Raw genomic sequence first — 14,990 nt, 5'->3', positions numbered from 1 at the left:
ACTGAATCTAAACTTTCCCAGTTTGGTTCATGTATTTCATGGCATTTGTCTCCCTTTTCTGAATGAACGAGTGAGGTGGAGATAGCCCAGATAGCTCAGGGCACCATTGGAATTGCATAGAGTCGGCGGGATCGGGGGCTGCAAATGTGGGTTCCTATACATAAAATCTGTAGCATTCTATCTGTGTTTGCGAAGCTTTGCTACTACCACAAGCCACAGGCTTCTCTGACCAAAAAGAAGCAGCTTCAAAGTGTGCATTTAAAGGTTCTCTTAAGGGGATCCCTGGGTGGCGCAGCGGTTTAGCACCTGCCTTTGGCCCAGGGCGCGATCCTGGAGACCCGGGATCAAATCCCACATCGGGCTCCTGGTGCATGGAGCCTGCTTCTCCCTCTGCCTGTGTCTCTGCCTCTCTCTCTCTCTCTCTCTCTCTCTCTGTGACTATCATAAATAAATAAATAAAAATTAAAAAAAAATAAAGGTTCTCTTAAATTAACCCACTGGGACAGAGGTGCAGCAATTCCGCTCCCCTTTCATGTTGTATTTTGGTTACTTTAAATAATACTCTGTGCTGAATTATTTCACAGAATTAGGACAAAATTGTCTGCCCCAAGAAGAGTTGAGCTGTCTGTATATTTTTACAAAACAATCTCAAGTAGCAGTGTCCTGGAAAATCCCTCCATGCTGTGCTTCAAAACCATTTTCAACATGGATAAGCAAGGCATTAAAATATTTTTTGAGGTTGGAAGCCAGAAGGTTGCTTTTATTCACCACTCGAAAACTCAGTGCCTTGGGTCAATAGGGCAGCATTTTAGCTTTCCGGGTTTTTTTCCTGTTCTCCTCATAATTTTACGTGTTGTCATTTCGTGAGGAAGATACTGTCAAGGCAAATAAAACTTACACAGAGTTATAGAACTGAGCAAGACCTCTGATTCCAGTTACTTGACCGTACAGGTAAGCTCCTGGACCACGTCAGGCCAACGTCCTTTGCCAGAGAAAGTGTGATCTTTGATAGAGTCTTTTTATTGTCTTTGATAGAGTCTTTTTAGAGTCATTTATTGTTCACTGTCACCTGGGCCTCGTGCCTGGGGTTGTGTTTAATGGCCTGATTTGGGTTCTTTGGAAAACACTTCTTTACGTGTTTGCACAGAGGGGATACAATGAGATCCGGGAAGTTAAGCAGTTCCACTTCACTGGCTGGCCCGACCACGGGGTACCGTACCACGCTACCGGCCTTCTCTCCTTTATCCGTCGGGTCAAGTTCTCCAACCCCCCCAGTGCTGGCCCTATCGTGGTGCATTGCAGGTGAGTGCTGGCCCAAATAGTCTTGACTATCTCCAGCCCTCTTTTTTTAAACTAGGAGACAAAATTAGTGCGTGCTCCCAAGGTTCCAGTGCACGTCTACTATGGGTAACGTAAAATAGCAGGGAAATAAAAGCTATAAGGCGGGTATAGAATAGAGACTTAAAAAAATAAATCCATTCATCCTGATGTGTGTAGTGTTGTTCACAAATGGGAGTGTGGAAACTGTCTTTTAGTGGCAACATCTGTGTTTAGGGTTTTGTGGGTTGTTTTTTTTTTTATCGCTTTTGCAAATCCCATATTGTATGGGATGGGAGGTTAAAATAGAGATTTCTTGCCAATCTAGTAAATTCCCAATAGAATGCCAGCTTTTAAAACTAAATTTGAGACATACAGAGTTACTAAATGGCCTAAATTGCAAGAATTTGTGCTATAAAACAGCTATTTAAGAATTTAGGGAGGGAAAAAAGCCATCCATCAGAGGACCTTGAAAACTACATCAGTGAGATCCAGCAAATATAAGCCAGAAAAATGTGAACATTATATCCATGCTTCCTTCTGATTAGACACTTCTCTTAAAACAAGCATTCAGAGACACTAAAAGCAAATTACATGGCCTCATTTTGAGATGTGAACAGAAAAATATGTACTGAATCTGAAACGCTTTTCCTAAATGCTGCACACCATTCTCAAATACTATCCCCTCCAAGCTACATAATAGGTTATACTTAGGTTTTGTTTTTCCTGAAAATACAACCTATTCGGAATTTAAATGACACATACGAGAGAGGGGAAACACAGAGAATGAAATAAAAGTAAGGCATCCGTAAGGATCAGATACTGTGTCCCCTGAAAAATAAATCTTCAGTTCAAGCCTTCTCAAGAAATCTGACGTACTCTTCAATTACTTTCCTGTCTCAAACCCTGGGAACAGTGATTGAGAAGATGGTAGGCAAAGGGGGGGAAAAAAAAAAGGAAAGAAAGAGCAAGAGATACCCACAATACCTTTTAGTTAAATTTATTAACAGTGAGTTTAAGAGAAGTGACCAAATCTGGACAACAAAGAAATAATGTTAATAGCCCATCTATGCATTTAGAAAATGAGATAAATAGTTTTTTTTAATTCAGGAGTGACTTATCATAGAGGACGTTTGCTCTCCAAAGACTTGCTTGCTTTAGAACTGGAGGGTATGATGCTGAGTGAAATAAGTCAATCAGAGAAGGACAAACATTATATGGTCTCATTCATTTGGGGAATATAAAAAATAGTGAAAGGCAATAAGGGGGAAAGGAGAAAAAATGAGTAGAAAATATCAGAAAGGGAGACAGAACATGAGAGACTCCTAACTCTGGGAAACGAACAAGGGGTGGGGTAGAAAGGGAGGTGGGTGGGAGGTTGGGGTGACTGGATGACGGGCACTGAGGGGGGCACTTGATGGGATGAGCACTGGGGGTTATGCTGTATGTTGGCAAATAGAACTCCAATTAAAAAAAAAAAATAGAAGTGCTCCAAGATTGCAGATACTCTCTTGAAACAACTTTCATTTTTCACTAACACTTGGGTATCTGTGAATTTATACAAAAGGGGAAGCTGACTCCCCCTTGGGAAGTGAACCCGCCCCCAAGAATCCCAACTATATCTTGTTTGTGCTATTGATTTTTACATATAGAATTGAAGAGAGGCACCTGGGGGACTCAGTCGGTGAAGTGACCAACTCCTGATTTCCTCTCAGGTCATGGTCTCAGGGTTGTAAGCCCGAGCCCCACGTTGGGCTCCACCCTCAGCGGGGCATCAGCTTGCAATTCTCTCTCCTTCCTCCTCCACCTCTCCCCCAGTCTGCTCTGTCTCTAAAATAAATGAAGAAATCTTTTTTTAAAAAATTGAAGAAACATGCCCAAGAGGTCAGGTAATCCACAGTATATAAAGATTGAATTGCTGAATAAATACAGCAAGATAGTGGCTGTCTTTGGGACCTGTTAAGCAGTATATTCTATATCCAACTTTCCATTTTCATTTTTCCTTCAGACCACCATTCAAATATCCTTTCTACTGTTGGCCCCCTCCTTGTTGGTAATCACCATTTTCCTCACCCCTAGCACTTTCTCTGAAATGTGACTCCTCAGACTTCCCAGTCAATGTTTTGGAGTTGATTTTCTTTGGCTTGGCATTTACAAGAATCTGTCAGATGGGAACAGTGAGCCAGCATTCTCACATTTGGCCAGAGGACCCACAAGTATATGAGTAAGAGTATTTTTGAGGTTGAATTTTAAAGCACGAATCCACCCCTCGGTCAGTTCTGTGAGCTTGAAGTTCTATGCAGTAGATTTCCAAAGAATTGAAGACTGTATAAGAGAGCCATGGAACTTGAACAACATACGTACGGTAATTTTAAAACACAGTTTGATTTACAAACTGTATCATTTGAATTTTAAACTCTTGTTCCAATCTCATTTTGCACCAAAGCAAATACTCTGCATTAAATAAGTGTTTATATAACACCTATAAATCACACCTTGCAGTTTGCTAAATCAGTTTGATCCCACCTATCTGACAGTTGAATGGATCTTTATATAAGTTTGCATGAACACGCTTTTTGCAATCCCTTAGATTTAATTTTTTTTCAGTGCTGGTGCTGGACGGACTGGCTGTTACATCGTGATCGACATCATGCTGGACATGGCTGAAAGAGAGGGTGTTGTCGACATCTACAACTGTGTCAAAGCCTTAAGATCTCGTCGTATCAATATGGTCCAGACAGAGGTAAGTGGCTTGTTGATATATCTCTAATAGCTTTTTACTTTTTTTTCTTTGATTTCTAACATTCATCAAAGGCAATAAATGTTTTTTGTGTAGAATCAATAACCTCACCAAGTCATATAGGAAAATATTGATATCTTTATTAATGTCTCTATATAGAGAAAATTCTTTGTACTATCTAGCTTTGATGACAGAAAGTTTTTATTAAAATAGTTTGATTTTTTTCTTTCTTAGGAACAGTACATTTTTATTCATGATGCCATTTTAGAAGCCTGCTTATGTGGAGAAACTGCCATACCTGTCTGTGAATTTAAAGCTGCATATTTTGATATGATTAGAATAGACTCTCAGACTAACTCTTCACATCTCAAAGATGAATTCCAGGTATTTACTTATTTCTGGGGCTTTTTTTTTAATGAACAACTTATTACAGTGTACTCTGGGCATCATTGATTCTTCTAAGGAAGGTCTTTCACGTCAAATTTACCACCTTTGACCCTATTTTAGGTATAATATAATACCTGTCTCTTTCATTATACATATTATGGAGTCACTTTTGTATTAATGAGCTCCTATCTGCTGTATCTGGAAGGGCAGATGAGTTCAGACTCGGGGAAGAGCGTGGGGAAAGGTATCATAAACGTCAAGCTTGGTGGTGATTTGTGTGTATTTACAACCTTTTTTTATGCAGTCTTACGGATGTTAACCTTCTGTGTCACTCACAATGTGAGATCAAGCACATTAATAATAATAGCTGAAGTTCGTGCTAAACATTGTCTCTAAATAACCCCAAATGTTTTCACTGCCCTTAAAACATCCCTGAAGGTGTATGAATGTGAAGTTAAGAGTCTCTCTGGACACCGACTACTTTGATCCCTTGTGCAGTGCTCTTTCTAGCGTGTTGCAGCCTATCTTCAAATACGGCATTGCCAACACCTTATTGCAGGTGATGGTTTCCAACTTTGATGATGGGTCGTCATCATGGGCCACTCTATTTCTGTTTTCTTTGGTCAAGCGATGCATTTTGAAGGTAGCTACGGCTTTTAGCTTCCCTTTCCCTTTTAGGAAACACAGCGAACACTGTGTACATTGTTTCTTTGTCACTTCTCAGGCTTCATTAGCTTTAACCACAAAGTCTATCGGCCTGTCATCATGGCAAATGCCGGTGCCTTGGACAAATCCTTCACTTTGTACTTGGCCTCCCACATACTTGATGGATCTGCCTTATGCTATTAAATGGGTCACTTGCTTTTAACCTAGGTTCCCTTTTCTTTTTAGACTTTGAATTCGGTCACCCCTCGACTACAAGCCGAAGACTGCAGTATAGCCTGCCTGCCAAGGAATCATGACAAGAATCGTTTTATGGACATGCTGCCACCCGACAGATGTCTACCTTTTTTAATTACAATTGATGGGGAGAGTAGTAACTACATCAATGCTGCTCTTATGGACGTAAGAGACTACTGCCTTTGTCAGCGTAAAGTGTCATGAAAAGCTATGTAATGTGATGAACACTGGCTGGTTTTCTTTTCAAGAAAGTTAAAATGGCCTAGAAAGGAAAAATGGAAATGTTCATTGAAATATGTATATATTTTATATATATATTTGAGAATGATCTTGAATTTCCCCTACAGAGATTCTTGGGAACTATAAGTTTTAGGCTCCATTGTAGATTTGGAGCTTGGTTGTCCATTATTATATCCTGTAGAGGAAATACCTGCAGGTCATATTTTTCATCTTAATTATTTTCAGAAAAGAAAATCATGCTTATGTATTTTGAATGTTAAGTGAGGGATGAATTTTAAAGACTACATAATGCCTTATCTTCCGAAACTCGTGTTAATTTGGGAAATCTTTATCTCTGACATTCAGTGTTCCAGTAATTTATAGCTAACCTGCTTTATCGGCCATTAATTAATAGAGACCCTTTAAAAATAACTAGGAGAAGGCGCCGAAGATACATGTTAATACATCCATCATAATGAAAGAACTGTCTCGCCTCACTCCAGCCATCATAAAGTGTAAATGGTAGAGCACGTCCTCAGCAGGTTAGCATCCCATAGACAGAACAACATGGAAAGAAGCTTTTAAGTCAGTCTTTGGCTCCCTTGCATGGTTAGCTTGGAGAGAAGCAAGAAGGCTGTCCAGGTTCAGAATCATTTAAACAGTTCATCATCTTCATGTATAAACATTTCTAGGTTTTGCCTTTTCATTGTGGAACCACAGCGAGGAGAACTTAGAAGTCAGGTCCATTCCTCTGTGACTACTAATGAAGTTTTCTGGGTTATCGTTCTTATTGTGTTTTCCAAAATTAGCTTCCGATGGTAGAGACTCGGAAAGCCCACCGTCTACTCTTGAGACTAGTGTCTTAGCCAGTTACGTTGCTCTCCTTATGACGCAGAGCAGAATAGTGTGAGACAAGCTCAAGTAAAAAGTTCTCATTCTTGCCATGAGCAGTTTTGCCTAGTCATTAATCATAACCACTGAAATCACACTGGATCCTCATTGTACCTTTTCTTCCATTCTAATTGTCTGGAAAGACAAATATCCAAAACACAGAGAAAACACACAAAACCTTTGTTTCTGAGTTGGGACTTGGAATTTTTAAAGGCTGTGTGAAAAAGAGAAGGAGAAAATACTTTTAGAGAAGAGATTGATGAAGCTTATGTCTGAGGCATTTTTTTCTCTTGGGCATCTATCACTGTCAAGTTTTTCTTCACTTCCAGGTTGTTTTCTAGTCAATAAGACCAAACCTTGTTCTCTATCTGTTTCCGCTCCCTGCTTTATACCCTATGATTCCACTTAGATATATTTTATAATTGAGACTGTCCAGTGGATTCAGTAGTGTAGTTGGGGCCTCAGAAAAGTTAGGCTTGGTTTGTCTTATAAGAACAGGGCTCACTGGTAAGCACTCCGCAAGCCCCCTGCCCTCTAGCAACATCCTCACAAGGTTACATACCCTTGTGCCATGATTGTGAAGAATTAGGAGGGAAGACCAAGAATTCTGTGATTTCGGAGCCTTAGATGTACTCCTGTACTTACAGAAGAAGGATACAGGAAAGCATCTGTCCTCTCTCCCATCATCTCATCCATCTCCCTTCTGCTGTGCCTCAGAACTAAGTGAATAGCTCACTTTCCCATGGAGCAGACATGTAATTAGAAGGAAAGTTTACTTATTTCTTCTGATCCTTTTCATAAGCCTTCACACCTTTCTCAGGAAACACTCACTTCAGATGCACGTGTAACTTTGTGAGGCTCGAGGCCATTTGGAAGCAGCCAGATGAACTGTCAGCACTCAGATTTATCCCACAATCTTCCATGGAGCAGATTGCCATGATTAGCAGCGTTTCCCAGATCAATGTTCAAGAACCAGTTTCTACACTGATGTTAAAACACTTGAGGGATGCCTGGGGGGCTCCGCCACTTGTGTCTGCCTTCAGCTCGGGTCATGGTCCCAGGGTCCTGGGATTGAACCCCCATGTCAGGCTCCCCACTCAGTGGGGAGTCTGCTGCTCCCTCTCCCTCTGCTACACCTTGCTTGTGTGCTCTCTCTCTCTATCTATTTAAAAAAAAGACACTTGAAAGCCTTAAAAAGTCATATGATACAAGTGAGTTAGGGGATCACTGACAATTTTTATCAGCATTAAGGAAATCTGTCTCAGGCAACTGTCTAGTTATTTTTTTTTTTTTTACAAACTATCTGAGTTAATACGTAGAAATATAGATCATTCATCGGCAGAATGACAGATGGCCCAGGTCTGATGAGCATAGCCTCTCCTTCTGGATAGAGATAATGTGTCACATCCCAGTCAAGGAGCACTTAATAAAGAAGGAGTCATTCCCTTAGAGATGGGGCCAAGGAGTACATTTGACTTTTTGGCACTTAAAAAATCTTAAGTGATTGGAACTATCATTTGGATCATTCATATACATTAGAAATGCCCACGAGATGAGCAGAATGTGCTGATAATATCCATATAATGTAAAAGCACATGAGTTTGAGGCATATGTGATTTTTCTTATTTGAAATGTAAGAGAACCCATGCATGTATATAATATATATTATATAAATACGCTGATAGATGTTGATAAATGATTGATAGACAGACAGAAGGTAGATACAGATATATAGACATCCATATATACATACAAACACACCAGGGGATCCTGTGCCTTCAGTTTCTCAGATTGATTACCTTTGAAAACCTGAAAAAGCCTGCAGGTGGGTCATGGAGGATCTTAACCTTGAGAAGTTCTTTAGTTTCTTCTCTTGTTTCTGTCCTATATTTACTTTTCTCAACAAAATAAAACTTAAATTCTTGACTTAAATTGCTGCTGAGACTTTGAAGTCTCACCATCAGTATGACAAATTACCAGCGCCAGTCCATTCCAGTGGCCCAAAGCTATTTTTCCATGGCTTGCGCAGCATCTGGCTCCATGTCCATGTGGAGCTGTTACACCTTGCTTGGTCCTACGTTGAAATGTATCGAATGTGCTTGTACAACCAATCATTCATTTTAAGTTCTTATGTTTTTCCATCTACCTTGTTTCTTCACAGAGTTACAGGCAACCAGCTGCTTTCATCGTCACACAATACCCTCTGCCAAACACTGTGAAAGATTTCTGGAGATTAGTGTATGATTATGGCTGTACCTCCATCGTGATGTTAAATGAAGTCGACTTGTCCCAGGTTAATGGCTATGAGTTGCTTCTGTGTACTCATACACAACTTAGTAAAGTAGTAATAAATTTTTAAAAATCTGCTTCGTACTACCTTAATTAGAGAAAAATAATGCTCGTTGTATTTTTTTTTTTCCCAAAACATTCATCATTCTAGGGCTGCCCTCAGTACTGGCCAGAAGAAGGAATGTTACGATATGGCCCTATCCAAGTGGAGTGTATGTCTTGTTCAATGGATTGTGATGTGATAAACCGGATTTTTAGGATATGCAACCTAACAAGAGTAAGTCATTAATGTTTTAAATGAGCAGATCGAGAGCAACTCACCATAACCATGTTGGGGTATATAATTCCAATCAGCCAACAGGGAGAGTGGAATTTAACACGTGTTATATAATCAGACCCAAAGCTAGTAATCATCTTATACCTTAGTATTAGAAGAAAAAGGTATTCCAAAAACAGGAAGGCAGAAATTCAGAAAGCTAGGTGTCCTAGTCAGTTATTTAATGTATCATATCTGGAAACAAAATTCAGATGCACCGGCAACTGAGTTTGGTTGTCTGAGCCTGGTCTCTGCGCACATGTAGACTTTCATCAAAGTTGACTACACATTTTATTAGTATTGATATCCAGCCCAGAAGAGGTATATAATTGAAAAATATGAATAAAATAATTAATAACAATGACTATAAAAAGCTTTGGCTCAGGAGGAAGGGATGTGTTGGATCAGCCATTATAGAAAGGCTCCAGTCACTATTCCACATAAGGGAGAACTCCATGCATGAGCAGGAAAGGTAAATCACGGCCATCATTGATTCTCCTTCCACCTATGATTTCATCTTTGTAAATGTCCCAGTTCCTGGCTCTGCCCAGATCTGTAGAACTAGCACTGGTACCGCTTTTCCCAGGAGCAAAGCAGCAGAAGTAATTCTCAGAAATCTTTTCTTCCATGAGTCTTCATATGTTTTACACTAAATGACAAATTAAGTCTAGGGTCTCTCCCCCAACCCGCCCCCCAAAAAAAGCTAATAAAAACTGTTTAGATTGTGTAACCAAATAGTAAGCAGAATTTGAAAAAGAAATCATTAGTGATATCCATGGAATTACTCTCTCTTTTTTTTTTTAAGATTTTATTTATTTATTTGGGAGAGAAAGAGTGGTGGGGGGAAGCAAAGGGAAGGGAGAAGCAGACTCCTCCGCTGAGCAGGGCGCCCGATGAGGGGCTGGATCCCAGGACCCTGGGATCATGACCTGGGCCGAAGGCAGACGCTTAACCAGCTGAGCCACCCAGGTGCCCAGAATCACTGTTTTTAAAGAGCATTCCTCTGTTTTTTAGCGCAGCAGCTCTGTGTATGTGTATTATTTTAAGTGCATGATTCAGATTGTCATGTTTCAGTGTTTTCACATCGAAATGGCTATATGTGTTTCTGGCTAATAAGTCTGTATGTATAACTATAAGCAGAGGATAAAATCATATCCAATTCTGTCGCTCATTTCAGTGGAGAAAAAAAGGATAACTCCAAATCATGTCATAATATCCATGCATATCTTAGATGTTAATTTAAATGGAATCTCATTATGTCTGCACATCTGTTCCATTATGGTTCTAGTAATATTTTAGCTGAGAAACCGTAGCTGCTAAACTAAGAAAGTAAGAATTGTCTTTTTATTGAACTGCTTATATGAAAAATATTCTAAGGATGGGAACTGAAATCTGTGGGTTTTTTTTTTTATCATCATATTTGTTTACTTATCTTCCTCTATATTTGGTGTTCTGGCTCTTATTAGTGCACGATTGTCTTTCTATTCCCAATCTTATTTACTATCAGGCACTCCATCAGATATTTAATATGCACCCATGAGAAGAAGTTGGGTGTTGTACTAGTAGCTCCTAGTGATGCGTGAGCCCTTACCATATGGAAATTCAGATCGGATGTCTAATGATACAGCTCACTCCTGTATTACAAATTCTTTCTTACATTTATCTGAGGGCTTAGTGTCTTGATTCATTCATTCAACGGTACTATTCTTTGGATACTATTTTGCTAGGTTCTAGTGATACAGAGTTTAGGGAAGAAAGAGAAACTTCCTCATCTTTAAAGAACTTATATTTTATCAGGGAAGACAAGCATTGAACATCTCATTGTATAATCATTTATTTACAAAAATGAGAAATTTTAGAGAAGTACAAAATCCAGAGTGTTTGAGTAACCTGACATAGCTGGGTGACTAGAGAAGACTTCATTGGGGTAGTGATCTTTGAGGCAAAATTTGAAGGATCGGTAGGAGCTATTTGGGTTGGGAGAAACAACTATGCTGGTGTTCGCAGGACAGAGAGGGTTCCCAGGATACATGAGTTTCAGTTCAAAGACCAGAAGAGTCCCAGACAAAGCCAAGACAACTTGATTACTGTGTTTGGGATTGAGAGGCACAAACAAGAAGGAGACCTTGGAGGACAAATGGAAAGTTTGTACAAAGTTCCCCAGGCAATAAATGACCTGATAGATGGATTGAAAGAAGGCCAATGGGGGCACCCTGGGTGGCTCAGGGGTTTAGCACCTCCTTCAGCCCAGGGCCTGATCCTGGAGTCCCGGGATCGAGTCCCACGTCGGGCTCCCTGCATGGAGCCTGCTTCTCCCTCTGCCTGTGTCTCTGTCTCTCTGTGTGTCTCTCATGGATAAAAAAATAAAATCTTAAAAAAAAAAAAAAGGCCAATGTGTTAGAATGCATTATAATAAAGAGAAGAAGGTCGGGAAAGGAAGTGGAGCCATACCCTATAGGAATTTTTCAGCCACTGCAGCAATTTGGATTTTATGTAAGATTATTTGGAAGCCATTAAAGCGGGGAATGACAAGATCATATTTGCATTTCAAAATAATCAGGATACTGCAGTAAGAATGGTTTGGAAGGAGATCAAAGTTTCTTCAAGGAGATCAACTAGGAAGTAATTATCATAATTGGTGATTGGGCATATGCAGTGATGTCAGCGGTGATAAAGAGGAGAAGAATTTGAAAGTTATTTAAGAAATGTGACCCATTATTGGATATGGGGTGTGAGGGAGAAGCTTGTATAAAGGTAATTCTCATGTTTCTTGCTTCTGTGACCTGGACTGGTTCTGTGCTAGGCTCAATCCAGGGTAAAGGGCATGTATATCACGGTGTACATTTGTACGCACCTCCACTTTTTAGTAAAAATTCTAGTCCCAACTTATTTACAGAAACATACCTTTCCCTCTGCAGCCACAGGAAGGTTACCTGATGGTACAGCAGTTTCAGTATCTGGGGTGGGCCTCTCACCGAGAAGTGCCTGGCTCCAAACGGTCATTTTTGAAACTGATACTCCAGGTGGAGAAATGGCAGGAGGAGTGCGAGGAAGGGGAAGGCCGAACCATCATCCACTGCCTGTGAGTATGGTGCCTCAGCCCGCCCAGCGGGGGCTCGGTGCTCAGATCCTCAGTAGCCTTCGTGTTTCCTCTGTGAAGGAGTCCGCTCACATCTTAGGGATCTCCGTGGATACCATCTTAACAGAATCTTCCCGTCTCATGAGTCTCTAATTAACTCCCCATCTTCATTTCCACAATTTTTGAAACACTGATTATGATATGGCTGTTCTATGACCTAAGCTCTTCCGAACACCCCTCGGAACCACTTTTCTGATGTACACAGTTTACAAATGTACCACAATGTCAAGGTAGCTAAGTTGCGGCCTCCAGCGCCTACAGCATATTCCTAAGTATAAGCTATGGAGCGAATGTCACCCCCACGTGTCCTTGCTCTCTGCCCTCTGCACACACATGCATACAAAGCAAAATTAATACAAAATGTGGGGAAAAAAGGGATCCTGCTTTCATTTTCTAAACTTAGAAGATATGTGGCCTCCGGTGAATAAAAGCTGCCATCTCAACAGGACTTTGCTTTCTTTGCTTCCAGAAATGGTGGTGGGCGAAGTGGTATGTTCTGCGCCATAGGCATTGTGGTCGAAATGGTGAAGCGGCAAAATGTGGTGGACGTGTTCCACGCAGTCAAGACACTGAGGAACAGCAAGCCCAACATGGTGGAAGCCCCGGTGAGTCACAGAGCCTTAGACACGGAAGGGAGCAGAGAGATCCTTAGACACAGAAGGGAGCAGAGAGATCAGACAACCATGACCTGCTCATTGGCTTGACTTCATACACCCAAGGGAATAGGACGTGCCAATGAGTCTTTGCGGGGACTTTCCCGCCTAACTGATGGATTGCTGAGTATCTCTCTCTACCCCCGTAAACTTACTCACATAGCACAGGAACTGCTAGCGATGAAAACTATTTTCACGTAATTTGGGAAATGTGGAGGGTTGCTTCTTTCCCCTGTGAGAGGCCATAAATATTTGCTGCAATAAACGTCAGTAAATAGTTCCATAATAAGAATAAATTCCACTATCTCGTCTTGATTCTCGATTATTTTTATTTATTAAAACCTCTGGCTTAACTAGTAAAGCATCGATCCAACGGATATGTTCCTAAGTTGTATCATCAGCACTTTAGACACAGAATGTCCCTAACGGCCAAATGGAATTTATTTCGGTCATGACCTATCATTCTTCATTTCTGGTCAAATTATAAATTTTAAGCCCTCATCATTGATGGTTTCCAACTTTTACCGATTATTGTGTGTGGTTCAGATGATGCCACCTGAATTTGTCAGGGTTCATAAAATCAGAACACAGCTCACGACATGAGAGCTGGTAGGAATGTGTCTGTGGGAGTTCACCTGGGTGGAGCTGTATGAACAGTGAGAAAGAAAAGTTAAACTCCTCGAGCACATTTTACTTCTGAGGGCAGAGATCTGTGGGTTACACGTATGTGCAAGATGGGATAAGGTCAGGAGCAGCTGTGTAGTTGGTGTTCACACAAAGGTAAACCAGAAAAAAACCAAGGCAAAATTGTTGCTTGCCCTACATTTATCAAGATGATCAGATAACTAAAATGAGCAATTCAATAAACCTTTAAAATATTCTCACCACTTCCTGCCCATGGATTGTTCACACAAAACGTACATTGCTTCCTGAGACAAAATCTGAAGAGCTACGTTTATACCGTTTCACTTTTCAAAGTGACGACGAACGTTTGCCCTCCTGCAGGTCCCCTCGCACCACCCCCACTCCAGCTCTTCCCTTAGGTCACTCTGTTGTCTGGACAAGGTGATGTTGATTTTGATGGAGTATTGGCAATGGAGATAGAGAATGGGGGATGGATTTGAAGGATTTTTGAGGTGGAACTCTCAGGGTTTTTTTTTTACAACATGTAGTGGTTATGTCTTTTGACTCTTTGCTGGCTGAAGATTTCCTAGCGTGAGCGCTGCCTCTGTCTCTTAGACCACGTCTTCCTAAATTCATCAGTGGGGTCACTTCTACCATCAGAATTCGAATTTTAACTCTGATTTCCTACAATAATGTAGAGGGGAGGAAAAAAAATCTATGGGTGAACTCAGCCTTCTAGAACCTTCCAGAAAGTTCCTATTTATGTTTACATTTCATGTCCCATTAACCCTGACTGAACACCTACCCTCTGATTTGTGTTTAATCAGTGTTAATGATGAATTCAGTGTGCTGTTGAATTGAACTGACAAGCTTGGTAAGAAAATGTAAAGGGTAAACAAAATTGCTAGTGACAGATTAAAGACACATAACTGTTTTCAAGCTCTTTTTGGCCCTCCAGATGCACTTGCCACAGCGGTTGGCTAATTTAAATCACACCTACTTGACAATTAAAGGTAGGATTGATAAAGACCTCTTAGGGAATGTTTTTATTACCCTCATGTATTGGTGGAGACACCTGGAAGTTCTCTTTAGAAATAATATGCATTTTAGATTGTTCTCCATTCCAGCCTGAATTTTACCCACTTGGACTGAGTTGAGAAGTTTTTAATGAGTTACGTAGTATATGTCATAACTTGTAATAACTCTTGATAATGGAGAAGCGCATAGATGGACTTAGAGGAGACACAGTTTTAACTCAGACTTTGTCAACTGACTTGTCTTAAAATGTATAAAGACGGCAGAAACAAATTTTCAGATATATATAAGCTCAAAAAAATTTAAGAACCACTAACCGTTTTTGAAAAATTTACCTAGATACTCTGATAAATGAAAAGCTGTGTCAAAAATTAAAAACTTAGGAAAAAAAATTAAAAACTTGGAATTGTGAGTGACTGGATTTTTTCCTCCTGCTACAGAAAAATATCTGAAGTTTGGAGAAGAATATTTGTGTATGTT

General features: G+C 40.3%; 1 protein-coding gene across 5 annotated transcripts in view; it reads left to right on the top strand.

Annotated features, from left to right (window-relative positions):
- PTPRK (protein tyrosine phosphatase receptor type K) overlaps window positions 1-14,990 on the top strand; it is a 546,322-nt gene that overhangs the window by 528,709 nt on the left and 2,623 nt on the right. For all 5 annotated transcript variants that reach the window (XM_038526752.1, XM_038526753.1, XM_038526755.1 and 2 more), the window contains 8 exons: window positions 1,148-1,302; window positions 3,925-4,060; window positions 4,292-4,441; window positions 5,336-5,509; window positions 8,616-8,747; window positions 8,895-9,020; window positions 11,978-12,141; window positions 12,668-12,803. In XM_038526752.1, coding sequence (XP_038382680.1) covers window positions 1,148-1,302; window positions 3,925-4,060; window positions 4,292-4,441; window positions 5,336-5,509; window positions 8,616-8,747; window positions 8,895-9,020; window positions 11,978-12,141; window positions 12,668-12,803 — 1,173 coding nt within the window. The remainder of the gene's footprint in view (window positions 1-1,147; window positions 1,303-3,924; window positions 4,061-4,291; window positions 4,442-5,335; window positions 5,510-8,615; window positions 8,748-8,894; window positions 9,021-11,977; window positions 12,142-12,667; window positions 12,804-14,990) is intronic.

Source organism: Canis lupus, chromosome 1 (assembly GCF_011100685.1).
Source record: "Canis lupus familiaris isolate Mischka breed German Shepherd chromosome 1, alternate assembly UU_Cfam_GSD_1.0, whole genome shotgun sequence".
In the NCBI taxonomy this organism is placed as follows: Eukaryota; Metazoa; Chordata; class Mammalia; order Carnivora; family Canidae; genus Canis; species Canis lupus.
The sequence above is the reverse complement of the archived record's forward strand: the minus strand, read 5'-3'. Positions and strand labels throughout refer to the sequence as shown.